General features: G+C 39.4%; 1 protein-coding gene across 1 annotated transcript in view; it reads right to left on the bottom strand.

Moving 5' to 3' along the window:
* TPK1 (thiamin pyrophosphokinase 1) overlaps window positions 1–25,726 on the bottom strand; it is a 319,400-nt gene that overhangs the window by 91,390 nt on the left and 202,284 nt on the right. Inside the window, exon 6 of the mRNA XM_072853402.1 lies at window positions 18,106–18,252. Coding sequence (XP_072709503.1) covers window positions 18,106–18,252 — 147 coding nt within the window. The remainder of the gene's footprint in view (window positions 1–18,105; window positions 18,253–25,726) is intronic.

Genomic DNA, 25,726 nt, shown 5'->3' with positions numbered 1-25,726 from the left:
TCCTGCAAATAAGGTCTTGTCCCCCTGCAGAGAACTTCATTCTTCTGGACACCACAATTACACAAGTGTCTTAAAGAAGGGTAAGATTTCTCATCCACATGGACACAAAAATTTGGATAGTGCTAAATATTCTCCTTCCTCTTTCCAATTAGCTTTCTCATAAACACATGCACTTTCCTGCTGATGCATAAACATGTCTGTTAGTCCAAGCAATGCCTTAGATATAAAAAGTGTTAAACACTGCACAACTAAATCTTTTTAAAATTCTACTGAAGAAAATGGCAGCACACACAATCCTGAAGTTGTGCATATATTTCTAAGACAGATGTCTTTGGCATATTCCTGTTGTAAAGCAAATGTTATATTCATTTTTTCCTTTTAAAAAACATGTACAGGTAGACATTTGGAGAAGACTCAGTGTTTTAGCTCTTACTTTACAGTTTACAAGAACAGACCCATCTTTGCACTTCTGTCTAGATGAAAGAGGTATTTTAAAACACTTATTCAGTTTTTATCTAATTTGTCTCAATATCATAAAATGGAAACACCCTTTTTAACCATCAGAAACATCAATCAGTACAAATGGAGTAGCCTTCAAGTAATTTCCAATAGAGAGCATTATATTGCTTTTTCTCCCCCGTAACAATAAAAAAAGTGGCACAAAACACTGTCCTCAAATCACTTATAAGCATATTCTTTCCATCCATCATATTCCTGGGAGCATAACAGTTATAACACCATGGTTAATAACTTCCTCTTCAAAAATCATGTTCCATTTTTGAGAACATATTATGCGTCTATAATGAAACTCAGCAAAATGTTCTTTATTGGATAATACTCAATTTTTAGAACTATGTAATTTTCTCCCGGTATGTAAGAACACACCCACACAACTGAAAAAAATCTGAGGAATTTTGGAAGGGGAAAGGTCCTACAGTCAGAGAATCTTACTTTTTCACACATGGCTAATTTTATCATTGTGATATATTTATAGTTACACACACAGACCTACAATCTTTAAAACAAACTATCCTCATTATGTATTATGTGATATATCATGTTTAGGTGATACTTATTCACAGAAATCACGTCAGCTACGCAGAGATGAAATTACTTCTGAGAAGCTCTTTTACTCTGGCTTTGTTTGGTCTTCACTTATTTCGACCAGGGCCATTCAATTGTAAGGAAAAGACTGGAAGCAATTCTGTTTACTTCCTTTGAATATTTCTTAGGATGGAGAAAAGAATTTTTCTTTTGAGTTTTGATCAGACTTTTTGAGTGCCACCCAATTGCAGATAATGAATATTAAGACTCTGGCTAGTGCCAATTAGAGCCCATTTTGCTAAGACTGCCGTGCCTTGCATGACCTCCTCTGTCCTTGGAAATTGTAGAGTTTGTTTGTGTACGATTTGAGAAACTCATCTGCTTTGTGATGCAGAAACAGGGGTCAGGTAGGAAAAATGCTCATCCTACCAGCATATGTTCCTCTCCTTCTGACTCCCTTCCAAGTCTTTTTGTGGCTTTCTCCTCAGCTGGCTATGTCTCCACCTACCCACTAGCCGTGTACTCGCCGGAGCACGCTTTGTGCCAACTTATGTATGAAGGTCTGATGAGAAAGTCCTGCTCCTTTTATGCACAGTTTGCAATGAGAGGCCCAGATTATTCTGTATGACTCAAGTATTTCCACTAATCTGATTGGGACTAGGGAGGAGAATAGAGATAAGCACGTGTACAAGTATTCACTCAGTGAAAGCCTATACAATCAATGAGAAAAGGAGACACAAATATAACAAGAAGTACCTTCTTCTGAACACAGGTTACACATGTAACCCATACTAGGTGCTAACGAATAATTTACTACACACAAGCATACATTACCTGTGATTTTTCAAATACTGGATTAGCAATAGTCAGTGACAGGTTAGTTTTTATACAGGCTGGTGCATGATCCATGCACTGACATCTTACCAGAATGTAGTGCATTGTAAGTGTACTGGTGAATATTTGCATTGGTTTAACATAAAATCAAACAACAAAGCAAGGAATCTCCAAGAGTCACTTCCTTCTTCCCCAATAAATCAAACAGAGAAGAACCCTCTCCCCTAATTTTGTCGTCTATGTGAATAAACACTGCCTGAGGAAGCAGTCAACACCACAAGCAGAGTGAATGTGAGTGTGTGCATGTGTAAGGATGAGCAATTGCTGTAGCATTATGTAAAGTGCACCCAACACGCACATACAACTGCTAGAGCCTATCACAGACCTTCACAGGAAACCCACTGCATTCAGACACTGATTGGGCAGTATTTCTCTGAAGTTAACAACTGTGATGGCTGAGACCCTGGTAGTCACCTCAGGAGTTACTGCAGCTTCTGCTGAAGTCCACAACTTTAGAGTGCAAGGAACAACTTGGATCCTCTGGAGATCAGGCACAGATGAGACTTGCAACAGATACTACTGCGATGACCCTGGAGTTCACTTCCATCTCCTTTTCAATTTACCATGGATCCAGATTATGAGCATCTCTTAACATTTTTCCTAAACAATACAATAGGACAAGAAACGCTTCATGTTTTTATCCCAGTAGAAAACTACCATACCCATCCTCTGTTAGTTCTTTATGTCATTTATTGCATCCTCTCCTTCTCTAGCCTGTCTAAAGTCTGTGGCACTCTCCTCTCCATTTCATACAAAATTTGCAAGATCTGCATTGCCTCTCTCTTCTCTTTGCATCTTTTCACCAGTTTCACTGGATGCAGAACATCAACTGCAAATGTTTTCCCTCTGCTTCCGAAGTTATTGCCTAACTTGGCCTAGATTACAGACCTAAGCCAACACTTAAAAACCTCCTCTGCCTTCCCTCTACAAAAGGACAAACGTGATTCTGATTTTCTCATCGTGTATTCAGTCTCTTCCTCTGTGCTGAACACTAGACACTTCAAATACTTTATTTGAAACATATTTGTGAAGCATCTTGATTTCAGAGGAAAAAAAAAGAACAAAATGTCTGCTGGTTCTATACAAGTGTGGTGAATGCACATTCAAATTCTATATTTTTAAACTAATTTCAAGAAATTTGGCCCCTCTTTAAAAACATACGTCAGCAGCTCTTCTGAGAAAGGAAAGAATCAATTTCTTGCTTAGGGATTTATACATCTACAGTTAGAGATTAGTTTCGAAAAGAAAGGGGGAAAATGTGCCTGTCCATCCAACCACAAAAGTTTATCTGACTGCATACTAAAGGAGCAGCAACATACTGCTATGCTTGAGTAGGCTGTGTTCATGACAGCTCATTGGACTGGGACATGATATATGAATTTCCTAGAAACCTCACAGAATGAGAACAAATCTTGCTGTAAGGTCTGTTATGTGATATCCTAGGATTTTCTTTTGCTCAGTCGCCTATGAAAGGCTGTGATATCTATAGTAATTTTCCCTTCTGCATTTCTAACCTACACATCTCTAATGCATTAAAAAAGGCAGGAAGGAATAAACATCCATCCTCTAATGTCTCCTGTGAACTGTTTTTTGTTACGACAATCAAAATAGAACTCGTAATATTCTGACGAGATGAAAAATGTTTCATTGGATGGGACAAAGCTCACTGCTTACAGGGGCAGAAAGCTAAAAGAGGTGTCTGCCACACCCTGACAATCTCTTATTTTCTTTTTGTTCCTGGATATATTCTTCATTAGAAACAATCAGCTGTTGTTATAATTGGCATATATATATTTTCCCAATCTAAGCCATGACATTCTCAGATTCAGACATGAGATATTTTTCTCATACTTCTTAAGAAGTGGGATTAATTAATTTATACATATCCACCTTTTTCACTATTTCTCCTAAGGAAATTAGAATGAGTTTTCGACTACTATAGAAAAGTGAGCTTTTGTGATTTTTCTGAGAGGATTAAGCACTTTCAGTAAAAACCTCCATCATCTCTAAAGGTCACTCCTAATCAAGTCACAAGCACCAAGAAGTGGGACAAAAGGTCCCAGCTGATAGGTCACTGGAGATAGAAACCTGGAAAACTGAATTCAATTTTCAATATGGTATTGACTCCCTGGGTACCTGGGCAAATAATTTCACTTCCTCATGCCTTTGTCTCTCTCTCTCTCTGTAGTATGAGTGTAATATAACTTGAGTTCTAGCTAAAGAGTGTGACATGAGATGTACTCTGAGATTCACTAATGGAGGATCAGAACCTATATGAAAAGTGAGGTATGTTATTATTCCTCATCTTATGGATTCTTCTAAAAATAACTATTTCCACCAAACACTTTGTATGTCAGCTGCCCCTCATTATCAGAATACACATAGTCCTAATAATCTGATTTAAGATATATAATCTGAAGAAAAGAAATCATGCTACTGCAGTACCACACTCTAGTATAAAACTGTACACACCAGTTTCAAGCATGTCTAAATACTAGGCTTATTTTCAGATTTACTTTACCACCATTTCCCCCTCTCCAAGATAACTATAAAGTAGGAATTATCAAAACAATTAGCCAAGAGAAAGCATCTTCAGGTAAGCTCTAGCTGACTCACCATTGGATTTTTATCCCTCAAATGGGAAAAATATGTTCAATTATAAAATAGTGGCCTTAAAATCATGCTGCATTTCCAGAGTCCCATGGAGAAGCACTGCCAAACTTCAAGGTGAGAAGATCTTGTTCTCACTCCCCCAGCTGAAAGTTAAGTTTGCATGGGAGCAACCAGATGCAGGCTCTTGGCAGGAGACATCTCTGGGCTTCCAGGAGGAGACACCAACAGGGTGTCAGTTTCACTAAACTGCAGGGGTTGTCTCAGCCTGTCTCAGAAGCATGAGCTCCTACCGTCTTTCAAGATGAGAGATGTGAACATCATTATGCATGGTTTTCCAAGTGCTACAGAAATGAGCAATTACATTCACTTCATTATCTGAAGACTGTGGCTCAGGCTGATGCTTGTGAACATTCCTGTCCTTGCCACAAAAGAGCATAAATTAGGAGGAGGAACATCTCAGCTGCACATTTGAACTGTATTACCAATGTCAGTCAGCTCACCATAGTGCTGACAGTTATTTTTGACCATTTAGTGCCTTTTAACAGACTACATTAAATAGCTAAAATGGATTAATTTTCCCAGGTGACTTGGAATAAAAAAATTAGTATTTTATTTTCTTAAGAGTTTTCTAGGGATACGTTTGACTGTTCAACATGCTTCCATGCTGGAAGCACTTAAAAACTTCCTAGACTATTGCTGGAAAACCTGTTTTCTAAACCAACAGCTTCACAATACCTCCCCAAGGAGACACAGAACACATTTAGTACAGTAATCTGGAACAAGGTTTAAGTACAAAAGAGAAAAAAAGAGAGACTTTCATTAAGAGTGTTACTATTAATAAATTATAACGGAGATTCAATGTTGCCATGATACTTCTGCAGTATCACTGATCACTTGTGAACAGGTAAGAAAGGAGATCCATAAGTTAGACATATGAAAGACCAAGAGGTGACAAAAGCTGAATGGCATTATTAATTCAGTTGATATCATTGAGCTTACAGAAAATTGGTAAAATATGTGTAGAAGAGATGGTGAGATACTTCCTTTAACTGCACAGGCCATGAAGTACATCTTCACTTGTGGCATACATCATCTGGCACAACAGAGTACCTGGATTTGTTTATGGTAACTCAGGCTGCTACTCAAGAGTTCTGCCTGTGGCCACTCATCTCGCACAACAGGACTATACCAGACTCTCCACATTCCTCATGGGATTTCAAGAACCAGTGAGCATGGGTGGATTAAGACTGCATGCAGTAGCTTGCACACCTACAACACATGGAAATGACTCCCATGCAATCCTGAATGGACAGGAGGGTCTAGGACTTCACGCAGAGACATACTGGCCCCTCAGAGACCTACTGAGTCCTCCCTTGGTGCTCTTTTAATTGCTTTAAAGTTTCAGCTGATATCCTGGGTACAGTGAATACATTATCAATTTTATTCCCAGTTCCCAGGTTCCTCTAACATAACGGAGACAGACAGCTCCTCCTTAAAAGAAATTCACCAAGCTCACAGCTAATGAGACTCTCTGCCTGTGGCATCATTGCCACAGAAGACTAATTCCAGATCTTCAACTGCTCTCACTTCATTCTGAAGTACCTCCTCCTGTTGAGGAAAAACTGCTGGTGGTTACAAAGAGAAAAATATACTTTTTTTTACCAGAGAAGCTTCCTCTTTTCCCTGCCCCAAAAGGAATGTGATAGCTGAGAAAGGGCTGAACAAGGTGACCTCATTATTAAGAGCCTAAGGAGAGATACCTGCTGCAATGCAGCTTTCAGATGCATATATCTGTAAGTTGCTGTGAGGTAGGAAGACCTCAGACTTATAACGCAAAGGCACATTTCATTGCCAACACTGTGGTTACTAGTAGAGAATTCTGCAAGCTAATTATTATTCAATCTGATAATTTATTCTTTGATCAGAATAAAAGGATGCCCCTCTGGGTGTAGCTCCTTCTTCTCCCTCAAGTACCTGACATTACTGAAATTGAAGGCCATGATTCAATTAACAATGGATAGGAACTTTTAATGAAAATTAACCATTCAGAAACAGATGTTGATGCCACAGAAATGCAGATACTCCCTATGAAGCATCACTGGCTGTCATATGGATGGGAAAATGCAGAGACATCTTAACTTGGAATTATACACCAGATCTGCAGACCGCAATTCAATGAAGTGCTTAAGCACATGCTTAGATTTCATTAATCTGCTTTGCCATATGCTTAAATTTATTCTGTACTTGTGACAGTACAAGCCAAAAGGTATACACTTTCACACTAGTAAAACTTCTCTGCTAAACCACCTTTGGATATCTGTGATTTCTTATGGCATACCCAAAAGCAATGCCTAGATTTCTGGATATAGTAAATAAAATGCAAAATTGTGAAACAGACTCCGTGGCTGGGGCTGGAACTAATGCTAACCATTTGCAAACCGGCACTGCTGAAGGGCTGGCCACAGACCACCATGGTTCATGTGACTTATGGTTCAAAATGACTAATGCGACTGCCAGGCTTCAAATTTAAACAGCAGGAAATGAAGGATGGTTGGAAACACAATGCCTACATAAGGTCGTATGTTGGCAACTTCTGAAAGTTTTATGTTCACTTTTTTTGGGAATACAGTTGGGAATATAAAATCAATATAGTGAGCTCTGTTTCTAACTGTTCCCCTCCTCCCCATTATTCCCTTTTGGAAAGCTGTTGCGGAATCTCATCAGGCAATTATTAGGGACATTTTTTCTAAGTTCTGATGGAAATTTATCCATCACTGGTTTAAAGCAATTTACTCTTGTTCTAACATTGGCCTTGAGCTTAAACAGACTTTTTATCTCCTTGGCATTTACTCCTTCAGTGCATTTAGAGACAGCAATCATTTCTCCTTTCAGCACTTTTTCTGAGAGGTTATACAAGAGACTAAAACAAATCTCCCCTTGTAAGGTAATAAAAACATGAACAGAGATCAGAGTGGACAGAACTACTATTTCTGAACATGGCCACAGTCTTCTATATCAGGAGATTCCAGATTCTTCTCAACAGATACTTGTACAATGGCTCTAACACCCATGTTCAATCTACCCATGTCTCCACAAGTGTCCCAGAATCACTTAGGTGGGAAGGGGTCTCGGGAGGTCATTGAGTGCAGCCTTCCAATTGTGTGTTGAACACTGCCAGGGCCGGAGATTCTCTGGCCAACTTATTCCTGTACGTATTTATCTTCACAGTAGGAATTTTTTCCTAATAGTTACCCATAATCTCCTGTTTCAGTTTAGGACCACTGTCTCTCATTCTTCTGCTGTGCACCTCAGGAATAAGTCTGGCTTCGTCTTCTTGATAACCTCCTCACAGATTCTGAAAGCTTGCTATTAGGGCTCCCCAAAGCCTTCTGTTCTCCAGGCTGAAGGAGCCCAGTATCCTCAGCCTCTTCTCATTGGGCACATGCTCCAGCCCCCAACCATCTTGGTGACCCTCCACTGAACCTGCTGCTTTAACATTCAGAGCTGCCTCCCACAGGATCCCTTGTACTGTGAACTGCTCATTCCCAAAAAGGGCCACCACTATCCTCTTCTTCCTTGCCTGTGTTTCCAGAAGAGCTGCTATCTCCCTGTCACAGATCTCCAGCCATATATGCTACCCCACCACTTCTCAGCTATTCCAATGATTTCACAGTTCTGTGTCCATACATGGAGCTCTAGCTCCTCCTGCTTGTTTCCTAGGCTGCATGCATTTGTGTACAGCACTTGTGATGGGTTCTCTTTTGACTTGTTTTATCTTTCCTGACGGGCTCTCTCACTCCATTCCTCTGCCCCTTGAACTTATCACCCCGAACCGCTACTCCCTCACTTAACTATAAGCTGTCCACTGTCCTCCGATATAACCCAGTTTAAAACCCTTCTCATCAGGTTGGTCAGCCTGTTGGCAAAGATGTTCTTCCCTTGCTTTGTCAGACGGGTCCTGTCTCTCACTAGCATTTCTCATTCCTCAGAGGAACCCATGATCATAAAAGCCAAAGTACTTCTTGTGACACCAGCTACATAGTCAGCTGTTAACTCACAGGTTGTGTCTGCACCTACCTGAGCATTTCCCCCTCATCCGCAGGATTGAGGAAAACTCTACCTAGTTTTATGTAGGCTCACCTTTGCCTAAAGAGCTCTGCAGTCAGTCTTGATTTACTTCAGATTTCCCTTGGCAAGTGTCACTGGTGTCCATGCAGATGAGCATCAAGAGGTAACAGTCCAAGGGCCAGACAAGCCTCAGCAGTCTCTCCACAACATCCTGGATCCAGGCCCTTGCCAAGCAACACAGCCCCTATGAAAGCATGTCTGGTCAGATAGGTGCCTCCATCTCCCGCAGAAAGGTATGTCCAATCACTGTTACCTGCTGCTAATACTCAGATGGTTCTCCCAGAAGGAGCTTGTTCCCTTTCATTAGCTATTAGGGCACTGCACCAATTCTGTAAATTTATATCTGAGGATGGAGAAGGAGCCTTTCTTCTGCTGCCACGTCACAAGCTTCCAGACTCCTTTTCTTGCTTTTAACAGGAACACATTCACTCCAAATATCTTGATTTTAGGATTAGGAGTAGGAAGCCCATGCTCCCATGAAGGCCATTGGGCCCACCTGCACTGTTGGCAAGTGGTTTTGATTGCAGTTGATGTGAGAGTGACAGGCACATTACAGTCTTAAAAGACATTGAAGAATTCAATCCCTGATCACCATCTCCTCTTGGGATGTTGTTACTGCAGAGAGAGAGTGCTAAAGTAATGTAACCAGTTGTTACCAACATGAAGAAAATTTGGATTGCAAAGTAAATCACTTCCCATGGCAAAGCTGAATAGTTCTAGCTAAATCCTGTTTATCAGAGTAGTACAACATTTTCCCTAGAACCTCAGATATTACTAAATATTATCATTCTTCTGCACTGATCCTTTTTTAACAATAGGTGTAAACGTAGAAAATCCATACAGTTGACACCACTGCCCTGGCAGATACAGAATTAACAGTGATACTGTAAGAGATCGGAAAAGCCTAAGCAATTTCATAAAGGGACTGAATTTAAGAGATAACATATTTTCAAATATAACTGAGGCCAGAATACGGATGCTCAGCTTCTGCAACTTCAACTAATGCCAGTACTCAGATGTGAGCAGAAAGGACCATTTTTAAGTTTTCCTCTAAAGGAATCTATCAGCCCTTCAGCCTTGGTCAACCATTAAGTATTCAGCATTCTGATTTTTTTTTGTTTTTGTAGTAGATAATAATTCATCACCTACTATCACTTCAATTTTTACTGTTATTTACATTCAGTCTAGGAACAATAATATTGATTTTCCCTGCTATATTTTTAATGGTACGCAATAAAATATTTCCCAGACATTCATTTTCTTTCCAGAGGAGGCTCTGTCGCAGATTACAGACTTCTGATACCTGTTAGTTTCCCTACAGAACTTTCTGTAATGCCAAGGAGGGAGTGAAAAAATCCTATACTCCCAAACTATCACTGAAATCCATTTAATACTCAAAGAGGAAAGCTGTTACTACAAAACTTTGGTGAAATTCACCTCAATCAAGGCAGTAAGATGCCTTCAGAGAGACTCTGTCACTTAGTGGGTGGCACAGAATCCTAGAACTTGAGAAATCTGGGCTAACACAATAAAGTTGAACAAAAGAGTTGTAACTCAGCAATTATTTAAGGGCGATGCATGGGCATGCTGCAGTAGACATCACCCCAATAGTTTCCAATACTACACAGACAAAGCCACTTTGGTCATTGGTACAACTGCAGAATCAAGTACAAAACTAAACTAAAAAATTAAGATATCATGATGTGCCAAGAAAAGACAGTTGACTGGATCCAAGAAAAATCTAGAGGGGCAAAAAAAAGGAAAAAAGAAGAAACAAAATTAGAAAGAGAAAATAAGATCTTGCTGTATGATGATTAATTAGTAAGAGGAGTGGCCTCTGATCAGGCAAGTCACAAAGTGTTCATGATTATCCCTCTAAGTCCCCTTGGTCCTTTATGGCTAATAATTAACCTTGAAACTTCAAAACATTGTATTACTCCCTCTAGGTGTCAGGTGGTAGACAAATATTTTAAACCACAGCAATAATCATAAAAATACTACAAAATTAATCTGTAAAGTACCAGTCTGAGACCTTCATATAGACAAGCATTTGAATAATTTTTCTTTTTTGAAGCACCTTGTAGAAAGCTTATTAAATTATGTATGCAGTATTCAATTCTGTTGATCAAATTTGGAATCCATATTAACAGTCTTTTAAGATGCCTTTTTTTTTTTTTTTTTTTTTTTGGTGGTCAAAAATCTATTCACAAAAAGCTTGGGAATTCTTTAGCTTGCTACAAAAGCCCCATATAGGATCAAAGTCCCACCTGGGAAAAAACCCAAACAAAACTCAAACGAACACACACATGCACGCACACTCCAGCTTTGTCCTGTTTAGTAACAGAAGAAAGATTAAATGAACACACAGCAAGTGCAAATACTGCTGTGGTCTTCCTCAGCTTACTGCTATCACCAAAACAGGAGAAAGTTTTACCAGCTTCCCACTGATCTCAGTTTAAGCATCAGCTCCTACCAATAAGCAGACGTCAAAGACAAATATTACATGTTTTGCTGCTGATCATTTAACGTAAAGCAGGCAACTTGTGCAGCAGAAGAACTGTTTTATGGTACAGTAAATTATTAATACTACATTGCACACAAAAAACCAAAGTACCAGAGCACTGCAGAAAGAAGTTTGTTAAGGGTGGGGATGAAAAGAAGGATTAAGACTTCAAAGGAAACACAAGTAATTTGACAGGTTTGCGAAAAAAAACAGCTCTAAGAAAATTAGCTTTGTAACAGAAAACTTCTTGTGGTTTCCATAAAGCAGCAAAATAGATATTATCATATTAACAAGATCATATTACAACAGCTAGGGGCAACAACAGAGAGCAGGAACCTCATTGGAAGAGCTTTATTTAGGGTCAAGATTCTCTTAGATGATCATCCATCAGCTGCTGTAGTAACTAATTAAAAATTTGGACAAAGACTGAAAAATTTTGAGAGCAGAACCATTGAAGCTTACCAAACACCAGATATTGATTCAGACTCAAACTGGATGACTCCAGAATTTAGAAATACATAAGTAATCCAATTAGACTCCTTACATTATCTCTTGCAGACAACCATTAAGATGTGAATTTAAAAACAGCTGTGTGATTAACATAGCCTGCTATAGAGTATTACTTGTTTCTTAAGAATTATGAGCAGATGAAAATCTCATTTAGTAAAGACTATTCTTTTTCACTTGGCAATGATGGTTTGTATTTTCCTTTTCTCTCTGAAAGATAAGTATTTTTTTAAAGTGGTTACCTGCAAGCTAACAAACTGACTTATGAATTTGTTGTAATCTGTTTGTCTAAGCAAAGGCTATAGGATGAGACTTATAAAAAAAATTTTGCATATGTCTTCATTATACATAAGTAATCCATAACTATTAGATGTCACCTTCTGCAAAAAAGTCCATGAAAAATCCACATAATTCCAAATATTTCATAAATTTGATGCAGATTGCACTTTTAACTGATGCTAAATAAACTGCTTGAAAGGATGTGAGTGTTTCAAAGGCTAATTATTATTTCTAAGATACTCTATAAGCTTTGTATATTTCATATTACACATTTGCTGATGCTGGAATAGAACTAAGCTATAAAGAATGTAGCTGTTAAGAGAAAATCCCACTAAAATTTTCCTTTTGTATAATGAGAAGCAAGATAGCAAGCAAATCTTCCCCAGGACAAGACGTGATTGACAAAAATGAATTAAATTTGGATCACTGATATCCACTAAAACACAGAAATCCTGTGGTAAACATGAAGCAACACCACTTCATAGCCATAAATTACCATGAAATAAACCTTTTGAAGGTCCCATTTACACAGGCACACTACAAAAACACATGATAAGAATGACTCAATGATCATCAGCCCAGCTGGATTTTCCCAGGGAAGAAGAAAAACACAGGGTCTAACTCAGTCTTATTTTAAGAACAGAAGTTGAGCTGTAACCAAATCCTCAAATTTCCTTACCAAAGAAGGAAACTCAGGCAGCTAAACTACCAACATAGCAACTTTTTTTTCTGAGAAGCCATTTAAATGTGCTACTGAAGCTCTGGAAACACAAAAACCCTTTCTGCAAGGGCTTCTGTGAAGGAGTATGGGCTCCCAGAGAAGGGCTTGAGTAAGACTTTTCCACTGTTAATATTTTTGACATTGTCAGTGTTTCTGTCCAGCTGAATGGCTGGCTTTCTCATAGAAAAAATCACAAAAATTTATTGAAGAACAAGAAGTTGTATATTTACGAATTCCATAGACGCTCATTCAAGTGACCTACAAGGAGCTCAAGGCACAGAGACTCACTGCTTTGTCAACTAGATTAAGTTCCAACAGTGCTCTTTGAGAGCAGATACTGAACAGGAAAGACAGCCTTTCAGGACAACAAATATTTTAAGAACTAAATATATGTTTAAATATTTTATTTAAATATTAAATATATGTTTAAATATTAAATATATGTTTAAACCCCTTCCTTTGCAACTGGGATCTTTTTGCAACTGAATCTACCCACAAAATGTACTAGTAATACAGGAAAAGGAGACATTAAAGGTTATACTCAAATTTCCAAATCCCAAAGTTATCCCCCAGAAGAGGCACACTCACTAAGGGTTTTCTCCACTTGAGTGCCAGTGCAAGCCAGATCTGCTTCTTACACATATGAGGCAGTACAGAACTGATCTGATAACTCACTCTTGAAGTTCCTGTGAAATTCAAGGAACGGGCTGCCAGAAGAAAACTCAGAAGGTGAAGGTATATACCCTGAACTTCCCATTAAACTTTACTCTACAAGCATGGACAGAAAGCAAACCAAATAACATTGACATAGAGAATTACAGCAACAAACTCCAGTAAAGTTTCCGGTCTTGTACCTTCCCTCACTTACATCTACTGCAGTGTCCCCATCTAGGAGCAGATCTCCATGCCTGGTCACTCTGTCTGCATCTGTAAAATGGTTCAGGTAATACTCTCTGGACCTCAAGCCAGCTGGCACAGCACTGCTCATATGCATATGCTGTTCTCTCTTGTCCCCGAGACAAGGCAGTACCCTCCAAATGCTTAGTAAGCAGTTACTGGCCTGTGCTAACCCCAAACTGTGCCCAGGCACTATCTGTGAGAATGATAGCTGGCTCCCACTGTAACTGTGCTTGGGACCATGCTAACTAATTAGCTGCACAGCCTACTGCATGGCAATGTTTATGTTAATTAAGGGCCTTCTTAATACTGTTGTTACTATTACCATAATACTATGTTCCACCTTGGTGCAGAGCTGAGAATGTAATGGCGTTTTGTAAAAAGCTAAACGAGCCTCACAGTACCCATTCAGAGAAGGACATGGGTTTTATCCAATTTACAGACTAGGAGACTGTGAGATCAAAAGCCTATACAATTTACTTCTCTTCAATGAAATGGTAGTAAAGAGCCAAGAATAAGGGATGGGACTCCTGATTCTTATTGCTCATATTTAGCTGCTGGACTGCTATCTATGATGTGAAATTATTCATCATTTCTCACAGGAAAGGCAGGCATGCACTCACAAGAAAAGCTGTGTGCCAGAAAAAGGGTTATCAAAGTATTAACACACTCTGTCAAATGACAAAAATATGCTGCTGTAACACATTTTCATGTGTAGGTAACAATTCTTCTCCCCTACATCCCAGGGCTGGAACCCTGTGTGGGGAACACTGAACTGCTCAGTATAATGTAAAAGACAGGCCTCATTAACTCTTGGACATCTTCTCATTTCTTGGTCATAAATCCTATTACCTTGTATTACAAACTGCCATAAAACTCACAGATAAAAGATAATTTATGCTCAGTGTACAGAAGCTAATGTTTCTGTACTCCTGAGAAGCACACTACCAGAAAATGAGAAAGTATGTATGTGAAACCTTAAGCCATTCATACTGAGCATGGCTAGCATGATAAACATGACTCTAAGGGCCTAATGCTCTTCAGCCAGGCTATGTGTTAATGGTAATTGATAGTACCAAAATTTCAAGCATAAAATGTATGGACTGTTGCATAAAATATTCTGCTCATAAAGAGCGATTACTCCTTATTAAGAATTCAGGCTTTCCTCCCTCCCCCCACTTCAGAAAGAAATATGATGGCTATTCAGTCCAGAGATACTTTTTGTTTCTTTTTTTTTCTTTTTTCTTTTTAAAATTCCAATCATCACATTAGAAAATGCTTCAGAGCAAGCATCACCTCCTGGAATTCTTACACAGTCTCCCTGTTTCTGACTCCTATCCTAATTAGTGTTGCATGGCACACAAAACCTAACAACCCTTGGAGCTGGCAAAAATCAAAGGCAGCCCAATCTCTTATTTGCTTTTTCTCTGAAGCAATTTAAAGTCTTCGGACTTTGGCACTGATATTAACTACGTTGGTTATCTGCTCAAAGGAATATTTTGCTTTAGTGAAGACTGAGCAAAAGATGCATTAAATTTAAGCTGTTTGTCATTAGTTTTCCTTTCCCATTCAGACGAGAGAAAAATCTTTCACTGTCAACTTACAACTTCTGTAGTTACAGACTATGTTCTCATTCCTTGGGCCCTTCCATAAGTGCACCTCATTTCATGCCTGCTTTCTTTTCTTAAATACCTGTTTAGTAATTTGACCTATATTGGAATTCATTTACCCAAATTTAGATACTACAGTGTATACCTAGAGCTCAGCCTACCACCTAATTTCTCCATAGAGTCCACAGAGACAGACATTTATGGGGTGTAATTCTTCCCATCTTTTTTCTCTTCTCCACCTCTCAGCATAGTTCATCCTTACAGGTCAGAAATGAATATAAAAGAGTTTACTTCCTTGTAGTTTTCTTCACTTTTCATGCCAAAACATTCTTTCCAATGTATTTCAAAAAACTTGCACCGTCTGTCCGTCTCTTTCCCAAGAGAGGCCTCAGTAGTCAAAATGCCAATTATCCTTACATTCAGTACTTGGATAATTTTATTGGCTGATGAAAAAAGGCTTTGTTTACCTGGTCCTCCTTGCTTGGTAGTCTGCAGTGGATTCCAAATTGGGTATTATCCTTGCTGTCCTCCTCTATCACCCTGAAGACTTTTAGCAAGTCTATAAGCTTGTTTCCTACAACACTCTGTGGAAACACTTTACAAGAGTGTTAAATATTGATGTATTTCTTCTGCTGTGCCCCTCTATATCAACATTGTAATAATGTGAAATAACTCTCTTTCAAAGCAATTACTTAATAAATTTTATGGTGTACTTAGATATCTACTCACACCTTCCTCCTCTTAGTTTCTGCATTAGTAACTAAAAATTCAGCAGCTTGACTTGTTATTCACCTTTGTATCCTTCCTAGGGCTGTTATGGGATTACCAGTTTATCTGCTCTATCTGAATATTTTAGCCTCTGCTTAGATACACACGATAGAGAACCAATACTAGTCTCCTGCTATAGTGAACAGAGGGATAATGTTATTTTGAAGCAAAAACATGGTTATATTTTGCTCATATATTTTATCCAAAGAATCCAATAAATATCAGATTCTTCTTCCCCAAGAGAGAAAGGTTTCAGATCCACATTTTATAGAAAAAGCAACATGCTCTTAACTTTTATCATTTGCATTAGCATTTGAATCTCAAAACCTTGCTTCATTTGTTGCAGTTTCCAGACTTGCATTTCAAAAAGTCAGTGGGTCTCCCACTGTGTTCAGCTCCCTCCTACCTTGATTTTAAATTGCAAAGGGAAGAGGGGAAAAAGAGAGAATGTCATGATTGTGGCTGTTTACAAGAGAAAAATATCATGCTGGACTCCATACAAAAAAAAAAGAGTACTTCCAAGCTTAGGATCCTCGTTTGTCTCTGTGTATAAACTGCTCACTTGATTTTTCTCTAACCTATGCAGGATTAATGTTATTATCTGGAGTTACCGTGACAGTTGACTGAAGGTGCTGACAGTGACAAGTTTGAATGGCAGAAAAAAATAATATCCTGTGGAACTCTCCCCATCAACAAAAAAACTATTAAATGCTTCTTGTACGTCATTATTAAAAACAGAACATTAAGAAGTTTCCAGCAAGCCCAAACAATTAGCAACCTCCCATTTCTATTTAAAAGCTTTTTTTGCTTTTTTTTTTCCAAGTTGCAAAGGGTTTAATTATTAATTGAAGACTTTTCTGAAAGCAACCTTAGGCATGGCATTTTAAAGCCACTTATGGAAAATACGAATGAAAAGAATTGTCTTTCCAATCCAATTAAGTGTTTTGTAAGCTAAATTGGGAATTCTCCATCTTATTTCAGCTTTTCAATATATTCTTAAAAATATCCTAAAATTAATTCGTAGTGGTCAGTGAAGTACTGCACCCACAGATCAATCACAAGCGAGTTACTCCTCACTTTCAGATTTTAACCACAGTTATCCTTTAGTCCTCTTTCCCCCTCACTCTGCTGCCTCTGTCCATTTAGCTGTGCAACTAATGATCAGAGTCATTCCTCGTCATACTGGCAAATGAGCTCCTGTGCCTACTATCTTTCCTGCAGACACAGTGCTTCAAAGTTGTTAATACAGCATCAGCCCCTGTGGATTTAAATCTATAATCTCATAGAACCTTATTCATGCTTTTCTCAAATTACAATGAAGCACGTGTGGTGCAGGGTTTTGTCAAATTTATCTGTGAATGTTATTTATTTTAATGAAATAAGCTTTCCAAGATAAAATGGGAAAGTTAGTTAAGCTTCTAGAAACCCTGACATCAGGAAAAGATATTTCCAAACAAATAAATGAACCACTGTTAGAAAAGACTCTTTGATGCTTAGATTTGCCTTTAATTTAAATCTTAGAAGCAGAAGCCCAGCAAGATCTTTTGTGTGTGTTGTTTTATAAATCAATAAATGGAATAACAGACCTGAAAACCCACAAAAATAACACATCTTAAATAAATTCCCTTGTTGATGCTACCTGTATTCCCATCATAATGAACTGCACCACTCAGACCACATAAGAGCTCTGCCTGACATGTCTGTCAGGAACTCCTCATATCTTTCTCTTACATCTTTCTTTTGTTTCTCTTACTGCAGACATCCTTATTGCTACTCAACATGCAAACGGGCTGTGTGCTAAAGTTAAACTTACTGGAATCTAATGAAAAAGTTTAACTTTTTTTTTTTTTAAATTATTATCAAAATCCTATATTTACCCAAATTCAGTTTTCATACCTTCTGGATTTCTATGTTCCTCCCCTTTTAAACAAATCTATCCTGAACAAATAAAACACAATCTTTTCCAAGGCAGGAATGCAGAGCCCATCATTTCCTGTCCACTTCCCTGCAATACGTTTTATATTTAGGCTCTGACCCTACAGAATACAATTAAGAAATTAGCATTTAATGGTGCAAGACCTGCAAGGTCAGGGTGGGTGGAAGGTCAGTTTTATTACGAAGTAACTTTTCACAACACTTACAGGTTGAAGCAGGTAAATCAGCGAGCACTCCTGGATAACTATCACTGGAAAAGGAGTGATATTTGTTGCATGAAAAAGCGTTTCCACTGATGCCATTGTTTGGTCAAAGCGTCCTCCAAGTCCACCCAAAGTCACAATCACATCGATCTGAAAGATAAAACAAAAACAGTCACCAAGAAAACTTTCAGGCATGATCTCTAGACCCTGAAAATCAACAATAAAATCACTTTGGGGAAAAAAAGAAAAAATAACTACTGACTATACAAAAGCAAATGTCAAATACAGTTATTTACTCCCATTACCGATAAATACCGTTATGTGATTTTTGATGCCGAGTATTAAAGCTCAGTAAATTCACGGCCAGCATGTGGTACTTTTAAGAAGGACATAACCGTTCTCTCTAAATTACAGGCCAGACTTTGCAGGTACTTATCTGTCTGCCCTGAATATATAGAGCCTAAGATATATCACTCCACATCGAAGCCCCTCAGCTAAGTGTGGTATATCTGAGCCTTAGTATCTTTCATCCCCAGACCTTAACATCATTTCAGTATTGTCCTCACAGTTTACAGAGCGAATAAAGGAAATTTCAAGTTAGGGCCATTGTATGTCGTTCTCGTTCCTGCCACACACCATTTTAACGTACAAGCAATCCCACTCACAGGCTGGCTCTACTAAAGATTGAAAGTACTACTGAAGTAGGAGGTTCCACCCCAAGTGAGTGGCACATCATCTCCCAGCTGCCAGGGACAGGAACAGGAACAGGAGCACTCTCCTGTCCAAGTCCTAGAACCACAGAGAGCACTGCTTGACTGCTTGCAATGGGCCACGGAGTCGGACTGCTGTTACTCAATTCTCCAACGCTCCATCAAGCCTCTGAACACTTTATTTCCTATAAGCAGAAAGGGAGTATTTAAAAGCCTTGGTTAAGAGCTTTTGGGTCCTCAGATAAAAGGTCACTGAGTGCAAAGTATTATTATTATTACTTCCATAATGTGGATCAGTTATGTTCAGTAATTGTATTTTAAAAAGCTACCACTGAGTAAGTCATATCTAGAGCCTTAACACATTGCAGCAATAGAGTCTTTAGAAGCTGCCTTGACAATGGCCATCTGGTGAAGTTTCCAACTTTATAGGGCTCAAGTCTATGGCCACTGTGATTACATGAAGTTTTACTCAACCCAGGAGCCACATAATGGTGCTCTGTGTATCTGGAATGATATATTAATAGCATCAGCTTCTATTTTTATTACCAGGGCTAGGGCTTTACGATTCTGTTGAATATTGGTTTGCACAAAAATTAAGCTCTTTTCCTTTTGGTGAAGAATTATATCATCTTTCTCATCACCATCAGGAAAATACTTGAGAAGCCAGACTGGGTCAATATAACATACTACATTAGCAGCAAACACTGAAACAAAAAAGCTATTGTTGTACTGCAGACAGCATGTGTTTTCTGTGCAGATTACAGATCACACAGACCTAACATACAACTAATAGAATACGAACGGTAGGAAAACCTGTCCTTAAACAGCAGACAAAACAGCAAAATCTAATGCTGAGCTTATGGGTAGCCGTAATACCTTTTCCATTTCATTGATTCCAGTGTAGAAACAAACCACTTTTGTTTGACTGGTGATGACTGTGATTAAAAATGATGGATCAATTATCTGGAAATAATACTACTAAAAAGACCCACCCACAACAGTTCCCCACCAGTCAGCTAGCAGTAAAAATGCCCCCCACCCCAATGGAGGCCATGGGGAAAATGTGCTACTTAACCTGGAACCACAGTGAAGTTAAGGTGACTTTGCAAAGAATCAGTAATCCACATATGTGTTGCTTTTCTTGTGAGCAATGGGACTGGAGCTTAAATATTAGCCTAGCCTAGCCTTCAAAAAGCTGAGCAACTACTGTGTAGTTTCTTGGTATATATGTCTCACCATACATGAACTTGTTTGTTTTGGCTTTGAGGTTTTCTACAGTTTAAAATGTAAGAATGAAGGAAACACAGAGTTCCCTCTGACTTGTAATTAAAATGATGCAATAACATTCTGAATGTGTCTTCTTTCCCTTGTAAAACTGTATGTCAGACAAATCCTGCTCTGTTATTCACACACATGTACTTATCGCCAAATACAGGACCTATCTGAAGCAATGAAGTGCTCACTGACTGCATCTTTTTGTGACAGAGATTGTCAGAGTACTACAAGTTGAAGAAAAACATTACAATTCTTGTATGACAGAAGTGATCCCCAAGTCCTACTCCTTATTCAATAGCAACAGTGCAGTGATCATGTGGATTGGTGCCCAAAAAGTAAGAAAATAAAACCAATCTAGCATGGAGTAGATCTCTTGAAAAGGCATTCATAAACCAGAGGTTTGGGGTTAAAGATATCTGAAAAAGGAATGTAGCTATTATTTAGGGTTTGCATGGATTGTGAAAATGAAAAATACTAGTACATGACATGTACGCAAAGAAACCCAGCTGGAGCATGAGAGGAGTGGGCAGAGAGAAAAGCTAAAATTCTGCACTTCTGTGATGGTTGACAGTCCTGCCTTTCACTGGATAGTCTTGGCAGCAGTGGCAGACATTCAGACATTGTAGGACTTTTAAAGCCTCTATTTGAAGGTCTAGGTATACAAACTTTGTTTATTTAACAAAAACACAGAGAGGCTAAGTCCAACAAAAACCTCAAGAGCCTTTTCATCCTAAAGCTATCACCTCTGTTAAAAAAAAGCACAACACAAAAATCACAAACTAACAAAACAATCAGTTCCTTCCCTGCAATCACTGCTCCTCTTGCTCTGCCAAGCACTTAAGAAAATGGATGTGCCATGAAAGCACATACACGACTCTTGGTCATTCCAGAACCTAAGACAAAGTGAATATCAAAGCACAGGACATTTATATATTCCAACACTACAGGCAGAAAGGCCATTCATTTTTCGACTATGATTTCCTGTATAACACAGGCTACTGAATTATACTGTAACTGCTAATCAGCCCAGCAGGTAGCATTTGACTAACACACTGTACTTCAACTGAAAAGTCCATGCTTCACTTAAATGTCCTGTCACCAGTCCCCTTATACAATTTGTTTTCACACAGCACCATTCATTGCCTGAAAAAAGGATAAAAAATCCTAAATAACTACAAAGAAAAGCTTAGATCATTGCAGGCACAGCGTAGAAGGCACCGTATTCTCTTAGACTATCTATAACCTGACTTAAATATATTGCACAGCATCTTTAAAAATGAGCAAGTTTTAATTTAGAAAGAGTTGAAGATTTAAGGGTGGGATTCAGTCATCTTTAAATGATACACTTATACATTAGTATCTCTTGAAAGAGTTTTAGGAGTCACTACCAAACAGCAGGGCAGTTAAAAGCAGAAGGGAAGCATAAAGGAAGACTTTGTACTGGCAATTCAGGGATGTACTTCTTCCTTCTCCCCTAAGCTGTAATTTAGAGGGTGCAGTAACCAAGTGGAGCCGAGGTTGCCACCATGTCAGAAAGAAGTTGCTCAGGTTCCTGTTTCCACTCTCACAGAGCCTGCTGAAATGGATAACTTGCTGTAAACTGTTTGCAGGCTTGTTAAATGCTATCTTCCTGTGAAAATTGGTCCATCTGACGTTCCCTTTTCTGGTACGGATGGGTTAAATACAAAGATTTTTCATATATGATTGAGGAACATATATTTAAGGAGAAGGATGAAAGGACACAGGAAGCTGGGAACTGCCTGCTGTGGGTCAAACGAGTGCAGTATCTAGCTTTGTAATGTCAGCATTGCCATGACATCTAAGAGCGAAGTCCAAGGCTCGAACTGACAGCAAAGGATGCTCATTCTTTTCAAAATTGTGCTCGTTATCTCTGATAAGAAATTCTCTCCCCAGGGTATGGGTAGGGCTTTGGACAGACAACTCAAAGGACTTTCTTCCACATGAGCTCAGTTTCAGCCGGACAGCTTGCAAACAAACATGCCTAAGACTGAGAGGTGGGTAGGTGAAAGGGAACACATTTACTGACAACAACCAGTAGCACTGAATGAACCGCAAAAAAGACCTCCCCTAAAGAAAAAAGGGAAGGCAACAGTAATCAAGATGTCGTAAAAGCTCTGGGGCCATGAATAAACCTCCCTCCCTTTGAGAATACGGAGACCATCTACTGCTAATACCCAATATGTTTCTATGCCAGTTACAGGTCAGATATTGTATCTGATTTGAACATAGCTTCTTTTTATCACCTTCTCACTTCACTGATATCTTTTCACTTTCACAGCCTTTCTTAATTTCCTACCATTCATAAGCCTATTCCTTTAATTTAAAATTTTTGAGGAATACGATATAGAGAATAAAATTATTGTAGTAACGTGCATAGTATGTTGAAGTATATTATATGCTGAGACACATATATATTAAAGTATATGCTGAAAAGCAAACAAGTAGTAGTGTGAATGCTACATTTATTATTGCTTTATTGCTTTGACACTTTATCAATTTTGACCAGTTTACAAGAAAAGCATTTTTTCCTTCATAAGGCAATTTTGTCAACTCGGGATGTGGTTTGAAAATCCAGATATATCCTTTCTGGTCTCTGCATCATCTTCAGTACTGAAGACTTTAAAACACAGCAAGCACTTTCCTTCATAACAAATGAGCCAGAGTAGATTTCAGCTCATTCTCCCATAGCTGTATTAGAGCTCTTGTGGTGGCCAGATCACAGTCATTTTTTTATATCACCCACAAAATTACAATGTAAATTTAATGAACAATCCCACAACCCAATGCTGAATATATAGCAAGATATTGTCCGTTTTAGTTGATTATATTGGCTCTCTAGCTCAGTGTTTTACATAAAAGATATGGCATTAATTTCCTATGGGAATGATATGCCCAGCCACACAGCAGCATCTGAACTTTGCTCAGGTAGAATCCTCTTTACTCTAGCCGGAATTTATTCGTTGCTTCAGCTATCTGATTCTTCATGGGAACAAGAGCTCTCAGCTGAAGGCTGCCATGCTGCCTGTGTACCTGAGATGAAAACCTTCAATCAGCTTCATCGTCACCTCACTGATTCCACTAATCTTTCTATTATATTGTTCCAGCATTTCTTGCTTCTTACGTTAATTTTCTTACATTTTTATCCAAATGCTTTCTCTGTTTGTAAACTTTTTTATTTCAAATAAGAGGTTAATTCTTTCTGCTAATGACAATAAGCATGCAAACAGATTGCATTTGTCTGCTTAAAACAAGCAACATGTACGATGGTAAGATGGAAAATGGAAAGATAATCTCAAAATTCAGTCCCAGATTTGAGTAGCTGGAAGTATCTCAGCATCTTGGTTCTACTATTGACTTGTATTTACACCTCTGGTCAAATGACTTTATTTCATTTCAGTGCTTTGGCTTTGCTCTCTCCTGCAGGTAAATGGAACGTTTGAGGGTGTACATAGCATCATTTGGCATAAATTTTGTGGAACATAAACTTCATAACCATTGACTTTATTCTTTCTTACTTACAGAAACCTAATCTACAAAATCCACATGAACTGCTAGTCCCCAAGCAATCTGAATTTGACTGCTTGCTCTTGTGCTGAATATTCCTGTATGACCTTGATCAAACAGTACTACCTGTGCCTCAGGTAGAGCAGGGACAGCAGTAACTCCCGCTCGGCTACTGCCAGTCAGCTGGGACGCAGCTCTACAATTCGTGCTGTGTGTGAGATCAGGGTCACTGGGATTCCTTATTGCCTTAAATTTTCTGGGTGAAGAGCTTCTCCCTACTCCAGACTGTTACCATGCTGTTGTGAGTAGGCAAAAATGCACTAAAACTCTTAGAGCAATCTGTTCACTGAGGCTTTGGAGGAAAATGCGTGCTGGGTTTGACCTTGACACATTTATCTATGCATGAACAAGGATCCCAGGACTATCAATCACGTGTCTTCTGAAAAATCAGAAAATCTTCTCATCTTTTAAAACAGTATGAAGAGACATTCACAAGTATCAGGCTAGCCTTTCTGTTCCCACAGCTGAACCACTGCAATCCACAGCGCATACTGTGGCATCACCCCCATGGAAATGTAAAGCCAATCACTGTAAACTATCATATCCCTAAGAAAGCAAGCCCTGGATTTGTATTAGCAGCAATGCAAGAGGCCCTCAAAAGATTATGCTAAAATGGTCTAGAAAATCTCTTTAACGATCTCATATCCACTCGCATCTAGTGCCAAAAGCTGTGTTTGGCACATGCTGTGTTTTTAATCTCTTCATATACTGCCTCCAGGATTAAAAAAAGGAAAACCAAAGTAACTAAAAACTCCCATCAATGAACGACTCAATGGAGGAAAAAAAGTAATCCTATCTTCTTCAACAGAATCTACTTGTTGTGAGCTTTGTATTTCATATTGCACTTAACTCCAGCTGTCAGTCTTTACTGAAGTAGCCTTCCTTCCCCTCCCTCCAACATGTTTCCATGTTGTCACAAGATCAGCAGGACAACATAACTACAGCCCACCGCTTCCCTGCCAGCAAGACCCCCACCCCACCGTGCTGATGCCTGTCACCCTACACTCCTCAACTAGAGCCAGCCTGCAGCCTGTCCTGAAGGTTAACCCAGTCCCGCAGGGTCAGCAGGTGGGAAGGGCACTGCACATGGAAGAGGCTCTTTGCTGTGAAGACTCTCCCTAAAAGCCTCCGTTATTCCCCCAAAGGGACACAGATCACGATCCAGATCAGGGAGCCTTGCCGGGACCGTGGCTTCTGCTGCAGCATGCTGGCAGAGAGACAGTCTTGTACAGGAAGGCTACTCAGGACCTGATGGATTAGACGCTGTAAGTTCTGCCTGCTAGCCCACAACCAGGATATATATCCCAGGACATGAATCAATGAGAGTGTGTGCGCCTTCGCACACCTCCACGAGCCCTGACAACTTCTCTTTGGTTTCCTTTACGGTCCTGTGGTGAGTTAACCTTGGCTGGCAGCCAGGCACCCACTCCAGCCGCTCTCTCACTCCCCCTCCTCAACAGGACAGGCGGACAAAGTAAGATGAAAAAGCTCATGGGTCGAGACAAGGACAGGGAGATCGTTAATTACCATCACAGGCAAAACAGACTCGACTTGGGGAAAATGAATTTAATTTATTGCCAATTAAAAATCAAGTTAGAAAAAAAAGACAAAACTAAAACCACCTTTCCACCACCCCTCTTTTTCCCAGGCCCAACTTCACTCCTTCATTCCCAACGCCTCTATCTCCCCCATTCCCTGAGCAATGCAGGGCAATGGGGGGCCGTGGTAAGTCCATACCAGCTCCTCTTTGCCTCTCCTTCCTTCTCATGTTGTTCCCCTACTATAGTGTGGGGTCCTCTCCAAGGGGTACAGTCCTTCAGGGACAAACTGCTCCAGCGTGGGTCCCCCACAGGCTGTAGGTCCTGCCAGGAGCCTGCTCGTGTGTGTGCTCCTCTCTACAGGCTGCAGCTTCCTTCAGGACACATCCACCTGCTTTGACATCAGGCCCTCCAGAGGCTGCAGTGTGGGTATCTGCTCCACCATGGTCCTCCATGGGCTGCAGGGTGGATACCTGCTCCAGCGCGGGCTCTCCACAGGCCGCAGTTCCCTCGGGA

Source organism: Ciconia boyciana, chromosome 2, assembly GCF_034638445.1.
Source record: "Ciconia boyciana chromosome 2, ASM3463844v1, whole genome shotgun sequence".
In the NCBI taxonomy this organism is placed as follows: Eukaryota; Metazoa; Chordata; class Aves; order Ciconiiformes; family Ciconiidae; genus Ciconia; species Ciconia boyciana.
The sequence above is the reverse complement of the archived record's forward strand: the minus strand, read 5'-3'. Positions and strand labels throughout refer to the sequence as shown.